Source organism: Argentina silus (assembly GCF_951799395.1).
Source record: "Argentina silus genome assembly, chromosome: 1".
NCBI classification, from domain to species: Eukaryota; Metazoa; Chordata; class Actinopteri; order Argentiniformes; family Argentinidae; genus Argentina; species Argentina silus.
This window is the reverse complement of record NC_139655.1, coordinates 31,638,211-31,653,044: the sequence shown is the minus strand read 5'-3', so window position 1 is coordinate 31,653,044 and position 14,834 is coordinate 31,638,211. Positions and strand designations below refer to the sequence as shown.

The window sequence follows — 14,834 nt, the reverse complement described above, 5'->3', positions numbered from 1 at the left end:
TTTGTGAGGTGGTATCCTGAAAGCTTTTCCATTATATAATCAATAGGTACTGTTCAAGCGACTCCAGATAAGAGATGACAAAACAGATGACTGAATAGAGAATACATTTTATTTAGAACAATGAATACATTATACATCCTAGTTTGAAATATCAACATATACATTTAAAAAATATCAAAAAATATTGTATATATATATTCCACTTTAGAGTTAAATGGGAAACAAAAGCAAACATCTTTTAAATTGCATCATTAAATTGTAGATCAAATCATAACATTCTCATCCAATTGATACTTAAATGGATAAAAAAAAAGCAAAGATCTGCAAGGCAAGCTCAAAATCTCTTTATAGCCGTACTCATAAAGTTTAACTACAAAGAATTGTGGGGTCTGCTCCAGCAACAAGTATGATATGTATACTAGAAGTGTTACTGAGTACAGTGGTAGTAAAAATCATGTTTAGCCTTGGAAAATAGTTTGTGTACAGTCCATTATGTGTTCCCTATGCAATCTAGTGGTGCACTTATAACATTTAGGACACAGTAAAGGGCCAAGAACACTTTGTATGACTCCCCTCATGGTTGAAACTCACTTTATATGTATACGCAAAGTGTTGTTGAGTAGATTGGTAGGTAAAAATCATGTTTAGCCTTGGAATATTATTTGTGTACAGTATGTGCACTATATAAAATTACATTAATTGCACAAGTATGTACATTATAATAATAAAGAAAATACTTTTTTGAAACTGTACATACTATCTGTTACGTATATTCCCTTAATTCATGAAAAATATGAATAAATATTGTGATCCATCACTTTACAGTGATATACACTCACCTAAAACTTTATTAGGAACACAATACTAATACTGGCTAGGGCCTCCCTTTGCTCTCAAAATAATCTCAATTCTTCGTGGCATTGATTCCACAAGATGTTGGAAACATTCCTTTGAGGTTCTGGTCCATGATGACATGATTGCATCACGCAATTTTGGCAGATTTTTCAGGTGCACTTTCAAGCTGTGAATCTCCTGTTCTACCACATCCCAAAGGTGTTCTATTGGATTCAGATTGGGAAGACCACTGAAGAACACTGAACTCATTATCATGTTCATGAAACCAGTTTGAGACGACTTTTGCTTTGTGACATGGTGCATTATCATGCTGGAAGTAGCCATTAGAAGATGAGTAAATTGTGGCCATGAAGGGATGAACATGGTCAGCAACAATACTCAAACAGGCTGTAGCGTTCAAGCGGTGATTTATTGGTATTAACGGGCCCAAAGTGTGCCTAGAAAACATTCCCCACACCATTACACCACCTCCACCATGAGAAGGTGTACAGGTGTTCTTAATATTTGCAAGTAATGGTTAGCCCCCAAACTCCTGCAAGATCACTCCGCTCGTCCACCTCGGCTGCCCGCCTGGCACCGCCGCCTCTACGTGGATGCAGTGGCCGCGCTACTCGGTCATGGCTCTTCACTGTCCTGGCGCCCCGCTGGTGGAATGAGCTTCCCACAACGGTCAGGACTGCAGAGTCACTTCCGATCTTCCGCCGTAGATTGAAAACCCATCTCTTCAAGCTACATCTTAACAGTCCCTCCTAAAGACCGCTTCACCCTCACTACCCCCCCTATACTAACCCTCTTCTCCCTTGCTACCCCCCTGTACAAGTTCTCTCCTGCTAATAAAATATATTTAAAAAAATAAATAATAATACAATTAAATTAAATTAAATTAGCCTACTGGCATTACGACTGCCAATGGCCCCTGGTGTGAGCATTGATTACTTTGTCTTATGATGACTGTTGGATAGATGATTCACTTACTTAAACAAATGTATTGTTGTACGTCGCTTTGGATAAAGGTGTCTGCTAAATGGCATGAATGTAAATGTAATAAAGTGCTCAGTGAGAAAACGAGTCTTATTGTCGGAATGTGCCGGTCATTGTCGTTCAGAGAACACAGCTGCCTTGAGTCAACATCTAAAATAGCTAGCTAGCCAAAAGGCACAAAGGAGCCGAATTGAATTAAATATAGAGTTAGCTAGTTTATGTGTTATCGTTAGTTTAACTTAGTTAAAAATGCTGAACGAACCAATTTAGCAAATAAGTGCTGGATCTAGGTAGCTAGCTTTAGCAGCAGTGGGATGAAAATACAGTCCATCACAAATCACTTGATCACAAATTCACCCCCTTCCCTCAATTCCACTTACAGTTTTCCACCCGAGCTTCCACTTACAATCGTTGATTGACTCCCCCGTTCTTGTTCCATTTACTAAGGCATTTTTCTGTTTTTGAACTTTACACACAACTTTTGGAGCTAATAGGCCTACTGACATACTTCCTATACAGACTCTGAGAGTGTAGTTTTGATTTAATAGTTCTATCTGGTTAGTTTTCTCAGTAACAGCACCAGGCTTTCAGAACACTTTAAACCAGGACAGCACTCTGCTTCAAGCAAACTTGAGTGCACAGAAATGAAGTGCATGAGTATGGTGTATGTATTCTGTGTTTTAAAATAGTACAAATGAAAAAAGAAAGTTTAAGGATTTCTATAATCTCCTCGCTTCGAGGAGCTGGATTCTAGTATGCAATTCTCTACTGCCCTTGATGACTGAAATCATGATGTCAGATGATGATAATGTAGCCCGTATGATAAAGAGAGACAAAAGGCAATGAATGGTCTTTCCTTTTTATTGAAAATACTATTGCAAGAACTCTCCATGAGTGTTCTTTGAATATATTTGATGATGTTGTATTTACAGATGCACCCCTTTGATATTTTACCTAATTCTAGTTTCCCTGAACAGTCAATAGTCTGTGCACAATGCACACGTGTGATCATCCAAAAACAGAGGAAACTAATAGAAACGTAATGTTGAACTATATAATCATCAACAGAAAATATATGAATTACAAGTCACTAATGCTAATTATACTGTAGTTGACAAATATAAATACACATATAAACTTTTTTTTTTATTGTATCATACTATAGCAATTATACAACATTTGGATAACACTATAAAGACCATATGATATACCAGTTTAGCAAGATATACTTTAAAATAATCTACTGAACCGTTACATTGATTCAGTCAAAACTTTTGAAATTCTCTTACATAAGCAGATGGTTAAGCAGACATTTTCTCTTACGTAAGCAGATGGTAAATCATTTTCTCAATTGGTTTGTCCAGCTTTTACACCCCAGCTTTGGTCATATATTTTGCATATTAACATCTCACTGAACATCTTTGGTATAAGTTTCAGAACAGAACATTTTGATAAATTGTGCCTTATACCTGATGATTAACTCAATAATGCATAGTGCAATAGTCCATCCACAGTTTTGCCTACAACATCTCATACATGTCATGTACAATGTTTGTATTTATCTTGGGGGGAAAAATGTCCCTGTATACCTTTATACTGTAGCTTGACCGTTCCGTAATACGTAGCAAAACCCGTGGTTCAGCCCAGAAGTTCCTCAAAAAATAACAGTGAAGTAAATTGACTTAAAAAAAAGAAATTGTGAAAGTGGGGGCGGGCTCTCAGGCGGAACAGAGATTATTTATATTATTAGGAGATACTCAACTCTGTTGATTTACAATAGGGTTTGCGAAAGACAGGGAAAATGGTGCCAGTTACACTTGAGGATTACATTTCTGTCTAGATATCACACTGTAGTATATTAGCCTCACTGACAGATATCGTTCCTTCGACCAATATTGTCTTTCTCGCACCAACTGTTTTTACGATCGAATGGGCACACAAAATGTAGGAGTACACACTGTAATCATATGAAAAATGAAAAAAAACTGGCTAATCCGTATTATTTTGGTGTGAATTTAGTTTTTGTTTTGCCCTCCCATAGGTGATCAGTTAATAGTCGTTTGATCACAAGGGCTCCTCATTTGAAGTCTTGGACCAACAGCTAAAGGGGGGGGGGGGGGGGGGACCAACAATTCTATGGCGTCCTTACAGATAAATAATCCTTGCAGTGTGGAGGAGGAATGTTATAGTTACCCTATAGGTCTATACACAAAATATTACACAAGTGATCAAATATATGTTTGTGTGTTGGGTTAAGTGACATAGATGTCAAAATATTGAGAATATTCACATGAAATTGCTAAGAGCAGAATGATATTTACAAGAGGTCAACAGACTAATATTAGTTGTGCATTTTCATTGTAAACATGAAAATGGACAAACATCTCTTGTACAAAGAGTGAAATAAATGTGGTGGGTCTTTTAACCAGTGTCCTTTGTTACGCTAACTTTTATTTTCAATGCATTTCTGTCAAATGTATTAACATTTGTACTTACTATAAAGTACTATGAATTGCTGCTTAAAAGATCAGCAATACGGAGAATTCATGGTTCAATTTAATTCCACTACGGTAGTAAGTACTATCACTGCATCTGTTACCTAGCACCAACTAAACTATATGGAATATTAAAATTGGATTTCTAACAAACATAGCAGCTTCAAATTAATTGTTAAAGCATCCAAATTGATAAATAAATCAACAAATATGTAAATGACTCTCAACAACCCCAGTTCCTTCTGGCAACCATTTCTTTTGATGTCAAGAGGATGGAATGTATGGCAGCTTAAGGTCATCACACAACTTGGAGATGCTTGAAGAAAATAAAACAAAAAGAAAATCCACTGGGGGACAAGCCTCATGTGAAATAGACCACGGAGATAGATAGCGCAGCCGCCACTACGAACAAACCGCACACCAGCAGTGCCATAAAGATTCGACTCCGCTCACAGGAAGGACGGCGGGGCCCAGAGTCTTCCTCGTCCAGAGAGAGCAGTCCCAGCGAGGCGCTGTCTGTGCTGGCCGGATCGGCGTACTGTGGCCCACGGGACTCCACCATCCAGCGGAGGACGTTGACCTTCAGTTCCATGTCCTCCATCATGCAATCAACCTTGGCAATCTCCTCCTCCAGCTGACTCTGCTCCAGCCTTTCCACACTCTCTGGGAGCTCGGTGGTGTGGCTCAGTTCTGCCAGGCTTAGGGCTCGCGCCGCCACCTCTGTGGTACCACCTGGATGTTGTGGGAGATAAGGTGAGAAAGAAACTGAAAGCAGAGGTCCTGTTTAAGTAAATAAAATAAAACTCTCCTTCTCCCTAGACACTTAGATGTAGATGTGAAATAACTGGATAGATAGATGGTGGAAATGTCATCTGTCATCTATCAGTAAGCAATACCATCTTGCTAATACCCATCCACTGTTTTTAGAAGATACAGAAGTGTTTAGGGCAGAAGGGCAAGGGGTTGTTTCTGGACAGGGCCTGAGTGTTTATGCGCATCCAACATAGCACATCCAACATAGCACATCCAACATAGCACATCCAACATAGCACATCCAACATAGCACAGAAACTTGACTAAATTAACCATTTGTCTTCTTTTGCCACTAAGGATATGCAAGTTACAGATTGCACCTTTAAAAAAAGTGTCGGTCAATGGAAAATGTTTGATAATAGCTGATAATCATTCTGAGATTATATAAGACATCATAATGCCATCATATATGCTTATAACAAGTCATAGAATGCCATATGAACACATCATAACTGTATGCTCTAAGTATAGTGTTACCAGTAGTTTTATTAAATATGAATTACTGTATGTATTATATTATGTTATGTATCTAACATTTTTGCGTTATTTGTCTAGATATGTGCATCCACATCTTTAACGAGCCATTGTGTACGCAAAGCCAGTCAGTACATGCAAACTGAGCCTTATCACATTTTGATCATGGAAGGGGCACATGTCTACCTACCTTGCATGCCAGTCTGCACTAAGGCAGCGGTATTGGTCAGGGAGAAGTTATAACCCATGTTAAAGACTTTACACATGTCCGCATGAAGAAGTTCCAGGCTGGAGGAAAAGGCCACCCACAGCAGCTCCATCTCCTCTCGCTCATCCTGGGGCAAGTTTTTATCCCGTAGCCGGGCAGTAAGATGATGACGGTTTGCCACAGCTAACTTTTGGGCCTTTTCCCTGGTTTGCCTCAACTCATCACGCAGGTGGAAGCTGTCCGTGCACCCACCCACACACGACGCCAGGTGCCGGTAGCATGCCACCACCTATAGCAGGGGATAAGGAACACAAATCAGGGTCACTTAAATAGGAAAGTAGTCAGAAAAGCAAAGAAGATAGAACCCGCATTGAGGTATTTTAGGTATTTATGCAGTAGCTAATTTTTTCCATTGTCAAATGAAATCCCTAGAATAATGTTGTAAATACTTACTCTTTCAATAAGGTAGACTGCCCTCACTGGTAGATGTGTGTGTGCATGGGCTGTAGTTTGTAAACTAGGAAACTGCTTCAACATTGCTGTGGTGGGTTCTTGCAGTAATTTGGGCGTTACAGCCTTGATTTGTGATTATACATGATGAGTGCTTTGATGTTAAGTGAAATGGCCCTTTTATGACTCAGTTGGTAGAGCAACTAAGAACGCTTAGATTGTGGGTTCTATTCCAGCTGGGACAATGTGTACAAATGTATGCATTCACTGTACTGTAAGTCACTCTGGATAGAAGAATCTGCTAAATGGCATATATAAAGATGGACACTATAGCTGAATACTTGTCTCTGTTGCTTAGATCTGCTGCTGCAGTTGGATGTGCTGACATACAGTACCAACTTTCCTCCTGAGTTAGGGGATTAGCAAATCCCTCATAGAAAATATGCTGTGTTTTGTTTGTCTAAGGTATGTAAATACATATACATGTTTTTAACATCACTCATAACATGGTACTAAACAGTGGCGTTGCATCAATAGAAGGTGTGCCGCCCAACCATTTATGAAAGGATCAAAATAATCATTCTAAAAAGAAACCAGGTTAATGTAAATGTTAAGGTTAGTGTAAATGCCTCCTACATGGGGTCTTACTGCAGTAGAAACAGAAAGGTGGTGACATAGCATTGTTATCAGCGCCTATCAGCCAAAGAGGATGGGTTAGGATTAGGGTTAGTCTGTGAAACTAACTACAAAGACTATCACCAGATGGGTATGCCACCACACCACAGTCAGAAATGTGAACTACAGACAAGCTAGTGACATTACATTCACTGTTAGGTTAAGTTTAGGGTTAAAGTGGCAGTAGGCAGGATTGCGGAAAACTCACCAACTTCTCACCAGGACAGCTTGCTGCGTTATTGTACAGATAATAGTATAAGAGAGCAAAACACCAAGTGGTCGGGCCCAGTAACTGTTTTTTTCTGAATTGGATTTTTATGGGCGTTATTTCCCTGCTGAATCACTACAGAAATACCAGGGTTATGTGACAATATTTGAATTATCAAAACTTGCCTACTGCAACTTTAAAGGGACACTTCACTGATGTTTTACCTCAAAATTGTTGTCCAGATCACCTTACGAATGTGTGGGCATGTGAAAACAGCTTCCCAAATGTGTGCTGTAGATAAAGCTTGGTATCGCTAGTATTTGGGGGTAATGACATGGTTTAAGAAAACTACAAGGAGCTATCGGGATGACTGAGGTTATCATTTACGAGCTACTGCCTGCTTTGTTTACACCCATAAACACGACGCTAGCGCATACAACTTATTTTTACTAATATGAATCTTAGCTTGTTTTCGCTTATTTGTTCACATTTCTTTAATATTTCCTGGCTAAAACAAAGACCACTACTAACTTGCTGTTGAGTCGTGGTGCCAATCTGTGATATCTGGTTATCAATAGCCGCTTTTCGACAGCGGTGCCATTGCTGTGCGTGTGTTAGAAATTATTTTTATGAAAACAGTTGCATCATAATGCTCAATGGCAGACGAATAAATAAAGCTTTTCAGTTCTTTATTGAGGGCGATTAAATTTTTTATTTGATATTCCATGTGCAAATCAATTGAATTCACTTGTTTTTTTAATCAATCTGATTCAGGAAACATTTATCTTTGGTAATCATTAACTTTTGATTGAGAAGTCGTTGGAAATTGTATTTGATATTCCATGTGCAAATCAATTGAATTAACTTGTTTTTTAATCAATCTGATTCAGGAAATATTTGTTTGGTAATCATTAACTCTTGATTGAGAAGTGTTGGAAATTATTTTTATATAAACAGTTTATTTTTGCTATAATAAAAATACATTACTGCAGTGTGCTAAATTTACTAATGTGATGGCCTGTTGATAAATGAGATGAATCAAGCATTAGTCCCATAGTACGTTGAATTAATACATGGAGAGGTTAAGCCAGGTCATCAAGAAAGATGTCGCAACACACGCTTACACAAAGAGCTATAGTGGAAAAGTACCAGGCTAGGGAGGACATACCAGAGTAGGTATCTTATCTCTTACAGGGTGCTGACTCCGCAGATGGGACGAATCGTGTGACCAGCCCGTGAACAACAAGGGATGGAGCCAAGTCTAAACCACGGTTCCTCCCCAACCAAATAGCCAATCACAATCACTTTGTTTACTGTAAATGCTTTGTTTGACTGTTTGAATGCATCCATTTTTGGAGGGTTGGTTACAGATTAACAGTTTGCTGACTGTGATTTTCTTCGCCAAAAGTGGTCCTTATACAAGCCTAGAATATTGACATATAAATAAATAGCTAAAAGTAAGAAGTAGTTTGTCTTCTCCTTCAAATAAAGAACACGTTTTCACACGTGCCAAGCTCGGAGCTTCGAGTTTAGTGAATAAGCCCCTTTGGATTTCCACTGTAGGGCTTTCTAGTCGCGCTCAGTATATGTAAATTATTTAGTTTGAGCGCAATCAAATCAATTAGATTGTGTATTTACAGCGAGCTATGCCTGCCAACATCAAGTTCGCTAGCCCTAACCCTAACTAAAGCACTTGGATGATGAGAATATCCCGCCCTCGCTCGAAACTAGAGGAGGCTAAAGGACCAGGGGGCTAGAGGAGGCTAAAAACCAGAGTTTTAAGCACTGAGTATGCCCGGAGTAAGCACCATTGATGCCCGGGAGTGACTCTGGGAAAGCACGCATGGTGTAAGCCCCGCTGTGGAAAGCCGGCTAGTGTGGTTAGGATTAAGGTTAAGGGTGAGGTTAGCAGGAGAGCAATTCTGCCGAGTGATTTTGATGCTGACTATACCATTCGGTCACGGGGAGAACTGCAGGGCACTGCAGTGGCTGGTGCCAAAAGCATGTTTCCCCATTGAAACCCATGTTAAACTTTGTATCTCACTTGGCCAAGTAAGACTAATTTGGACTGCGATTTCAGTTGCCATTATTTCCTACTAGTATATGTAGTCTTTTCCCTAGGAACGATTTGTTTTTCATAGCCCACAAACCAAGCCAGAAACCTATTTGTTTTTTTACGTCACAAAAATACACGCAAGTCCAAGGCATGTGCGTTGGTGTATGGAGTTCAGAAAAACACTAGGACTCAAACCCGCCTCTACTTTAGCAACCGACTGAATCTGCGTTGGTGGCAAGGGCTATGGTTGCCACCAATCAGATCTCGCTACTGTATGAACGCTATGGCAGCGCCCATTAATGGCATTTCCTGGCTTCACTGCGACAGTCCTGTCTCTCATAGGAAATCCATTAGTAGTGAGAGTTAGTAAGTTAGCTGTATCTAGATATACAGTGCCCAGCGTAAGTATTGGGAGAGTGAAGCATCAAAAGTAATGGGACAATTGGCTTGACAGGTGTGTTCTGTCACATCATCTGTGCAGGCATAAGAGCTGTCAATGTCTAGTATTGAATCTAGGCTTTGTGTTTGCCTTTGGAGTCTGCTATTGATGTCTGTCAACATGAGGACCAAAGAGGTGTCAATGATGATTATTATGCCAAAAAATCGGAAACAAACTATCAGAAACATAGCCAAAACCTTAGGCTTGCCAAAATCAACCGTTTGGAACATCATCTACAAAAAAGCACGGGTAAGCTCAGCAATCACAAACAGGCGGGTAGGCCAAGTAAGACTTCAACAGGGGATGACCGAAGAATGCTGACCATAATTAAGAAAAGCCCAAAACAACTGTCCCACCGATCACAAACACTCTCCAGGAGGTAGGCGTGAATGTGCCAGAGACTACCATCCGCAGAATACGTCACCAGCTGATCTACAGAGGCTTCACTGCAAGGTGCAAACCACTAGTTATCCTCACCCTAACCTTAACCCAAAATGGATGGTCAGGTAACAGTTTGCTAAAAAGTACCTAAAAAGTCTGGAAGGTCTGGAAAAAAGGTGTTGTGGACAGATAAGAAGAATATTATCATGTACCAGAGTGATTGCAATAGGAAAGTTTAGAGAAAAAATGATCTGCCCAAGATTTATACCACTTCATCTGTGAAACATGGTGGAGGTGGTGTTATGGTTTGGGCATGCATAGCTGCCACAAGAACTGGCTAATATGTCTTAATTGATAATGTAGCTGCAGATGGCAACAAGATAATGTATTCTGAAGTGTACAGAAACATATTGTTTGCTCGAGTACAAGCAAATGCCTCCAAGTCATTGGATGGCGGTTCATCCTATAGTAAGACAATGACCCCAAACATACTGCAATAGCAACTAGGGAGTTTTTCAGGGTCAAAAAGTGGAAAGTTCTTGACTGGCCAAATCAATCTTCAGATTTAAATCCAATTGAACATGCATTTATTTTCCTGATGATAAGATTCAACACAAAAATACCTCAAAACAAACAACAACTGAAGATGGCTGCAGTAGAGGCCTGGCAGAGCATCACTAGAGAAGATACTCAAGGTATGGTGCGGTTAATGGGTCGTAGACTTCAGGCAGTTATTGCAAGCAAAGGATTGTCGACCAAACACTAAACATGAGTGCTTAATTTGGACATTATATGAATCTGTCCCATTACTATGTATAACAATGGTGAATGAGTGGTGAAACCAATGAGTGGTGAAACCAACATGTACAAAAATAAAAGTTGACAATCTCTACTTTAAGCTCATAGTAATTGTTTGATTTCAAATCCAAACTTGGAATATAGAGACAAAAGAAAAAGGACTTCACTGTCCCATTTCTTACGCAGGGCACTGTATATCAGGGGAGACTGGTGGAGGTAGAAATAGGAGGACAAGCTCATTGTAAGGCATGAAATGGAGTGGTTCGAATAATTGTATTAAGTTGTGTCCTTTGTTCTCTTTTCTCTATTTCTGTGGTTACCAGAGCTATATTACACTGCACTGTCGAACACCAAACCTGTATTAAACTACACTGTCGATTAATAGGCCTATACTGCACCATACCATTTATTACTAGGCAAATAGTACACTGCATAGTATAAGTCGTTTGATTGTCAGTGATTATAACTGTGCTGTATTATCCAGGAACTGTGGGTATTAATACCTAAAACTGGGTCAATTATTTGTTCTGCTCCATACACAATGTCCTAATAATTTCTGACATTTATGAGAATAATATCTACACTAATTGGTCCAGATGCTGTTCATTTCTCTCTTACACAAAAGCTGTGAAAAGAGTATTGTTACTGTAGCAGAAATTGAGTACTGCACTTCCCTTTTTGGCCATTAGGGAGTGCACATTCCCTTCCATTTGTTACATTAAGCAACCATTGGTTGCAAGGGGACTTCATCAGGATATAACAAATACCCTTTGGGGTCACAAAATGTTATTTGCAGAGCCTTTAACTTATTTATTAGGCCTAACTGTCCAAGTGTGACAGTTTTGTAGATCTAAATCATAATCTGACAGAATATGAATAGGCCTTTGGAGCTAAACCCTAAGGGATTATCTGTGTGGTTCACATGACAAATATGACTAATAATCTGTCTGGCATACCTATTCATAGATAAGCCTAAGCACCTTGCATCGTCATTACAGGCATATAAACCTACCAGGTAAAATGGGAAATTTCAAAAGTGTGGAAACAATTTTGGGGGTGAAAATTATAATCCATTACTGGTACAAATGCTTCAGTGGAAGATCTGTTTAAATGCTCTCTTTCAGCCCAGTGATCAGTAGTTGTTAACTATGACATGAAATGTGATTTTTACTTCAGGACCGAATTCCTTAACATTAAATAAAATAGTAGGGAAGGCAATAAAAATGCTCAACATTGTTTAGTTGAACACCCTCATCCTGTTGATGAATATTAGCAACGTTATTTACCATTAATTAATTCCAAATAAACAGTGAGCAGAATATAAGTTAAATGCAAACAGGCATTATGTATTCACAGTTTGAGTGCATTCTCTATATCACATAAAAGTCTGAATACACTGAGCACAGGTTATTGGCAGCTTAACATATCAAATCTGACAGCAAGTATAATGGTTTGCAAGTGCATTAACAATATTCCATCCATAGGACAATTTCACAATTTCAGTTATAATGAACAATCTTCAGACTTATTACATTGCATTGGTAACCTACTTGCTTTTCCAAAAAGCACTTACAGTAGTTACTGTACCTAAAAAATTGCATCAAAATCGTATTTTGTCGTATTATGTCACTGTGAGATATGGAATCTTAGTTACTCATGTTATCCACTCTTTCCCCACAGCTGTTATAATGGACATGGTCATGCACTGAACTGGGCCAATCTTTTGAGTGAAAGTGCTTTTTTACCCACAGGGTAAAAGCACATGTTTTTCTCTTGCTAATATTTGTTAGGAAGTGCCTGATATCTTTGCACGAGAGATACAATAGAACAGCTTCCAGGGCGATACTACAGATAGAATATCAATGCATTGATATTGAAGTGGATAATATATCTTTGCATGTTTGATAAGTAAAGCAAGACAGTGGCACATTTATTTATTATTATTATTATGATGGCATATGTTGTTTAAACAAATTCTAAAAAGATTTCTTGAATTATATTATATAAAAAATATAAAAATCAGCACAACTGAACTTAAGCAGAAAGATGTAATGTATAGTATGTTCCAAGCTTTAATGTATAGTATGTATGCTTGTTTTTTGTTTACTTTCCAGAAGTGTATCACCATTTTCTTATCTGATAAGTCGACTAATCCCTACCTATGGATAGACTTTTCAAGTACATGGACAAAACCAACAGTCTACAATGGAATAGTTATTTGCTATGATATATTTAGGTATCAAATTACCGATCTGAGGAAGTATAGTTAATACAGTATATACAGTAGTGTCAGATCAGCTAACCTGACCATCTCACCTTTATTAAAGAGTCAATTAGAGCCTTCCCCTCTTCCAGGGCCGTTGGTGAGCTGGATGTGCCATCATCGCCCACTTTGTTGTTTGAAAGTGGCATGGGGGCTGCTTGTGAAGAGTTGCAGACCCCGTCACAGCAGGGGAGAGCAAAGCCCACCCGTCCTTCAATCCGCTGGTCGCCCCTGAACTTACTGTACAGCCAGACCCCTCATTCAACACTCCGTGGCAGGAACAGGCACAAACCCATTCCCCAGTCATGCAGCAAAATTAGTCTTCAGCAACGTTGCAGCACCAAATATGTCAAACATGAGGTGCCCAATATACTTAATAATCCCTCCAAAAAATCAGGTGTAGAAAAAGTAAACGAGTGTAAAAGAAAAAAAAGATTGTGGGATACTGGTGTCTTAGTCCTAAGCAAGAGTGATAATCCAGCGATTGACCCCTTTGCACTGACGCAAGCTTGCCTGAATTGCTAATCTCATTATCCATCACCCACCCTGAGGCACAGTGCTACTGTGCAGGAGCTTGGTGCCTTCGCCACAACGCCCCTTTCACTGACTGATGGCTGGTGCTGAGGTCCAGGAGGGAAAAGGGGTTGTTTGTGTCCCTTTGCTGTGAAATCCAACTGCAGGGTTTATTCAACAAATAGGAATCCCATTGATTAATACAGCATGCATCACTTGCTTGATTATAGAGCACTACCAATGATGCCTATTCCAACTAATTTGCAAGTCTTAGGATTGTAATAGTCAAAAGGTATGCATCAATACAGTATATTGAGAACCATGCCATAATGTTATTTGCTACCAATACATCAATACCAACATTCCTGCAAATCTGGTTATGCATATGTTAATTTTCCACCATTATAACCACAACTTAACACTTAACTCTCTTTAATGTATGTAATGTATGTAATGTTCAAAATGTTAGGTCACTTGTCAAACTTGAAGTGACATTCGTATATTGTTGTATAACTACTTATACTGTATATACTTAAGAAGTTGTATTGACACTCATTCCTTAGCAGAACATTGTCCTCTTTCATGAGCAAATAGACAACTGAGCCATGAGAAAGAGATGCACTTAGCTGGTGGAAATCTGTAAACTGCAGAGGGCACCTTTATCCTATCAGCTTCTCTGGTAGTATGTTTCCCCCAAGGCTTTGTTAATGGCCAGTATGCTTTTTACCCTGTCAATGTAGGTTCATTTGAGGTTCACAGTGCATCACCCATGAATGCCCTTACGTGACTTTGCTGTAAAGATGTATTCACATTTGGATCAAAGCAATCAATTAGATACAGTCTAATTCAGCTGAAAACAATAAAAGAATATTCAGTTTTTATAATTCACCCACATACAACGCATTATGAGGGCATACAGTACTATTTTGGTCATATTGCACCTATAATGCATTGGAATGCTTGCTACTGTATAAGCAAGTACAACTCATGGCTAACTATAGCACATTATACATTATTTCACATCACATATCTTTACTATGAGGTGTTATACGACCATAGTACAGGTGTGTCCGAACTATTTGTCTCAAAGGACCAGATGTGGAGAACACTGAACTGTCAATAAGTCATGGAAAAGGTCTGATCACCACATAAAGACACTGGTCCAATTTTCTGAATATCTGCAGTGTTACTTCTAAAAGATTACTGAAAATTCCTTATGTTGGAT

The 14,834-nt window shown here is 39.0% G+C and overlaps 1 protein-coding gene across 1 annotated transcript; it reads right to left on the bottom strand.

Annotated features, from left to right (window-relative positions):
- Nucleotides 1-4,692: 4,692 nt before the first annotated feature.
- On the bottom strand, nt 4,693-13,245 carry rgs9bp (regulator of G protein signaling 9 binding protein; the record flags this gene model as incomplete). Its single annotated transcript, XM_083685170.1, has 3 exons — nt 4,693-5,063; nt 5,809-6,115; nt 13,150-13,245. The coding sequence occupies 3 exons, from the start codon at nt 13,243-13,245 to the stop codon at nt 4,693-4,695; spliced, it is 774 nt and encodes a 257-aa protein (XP_083541296.1).
- Nucleotides 13,246-14,834: the final 1,589 nt, after the last annotated feature.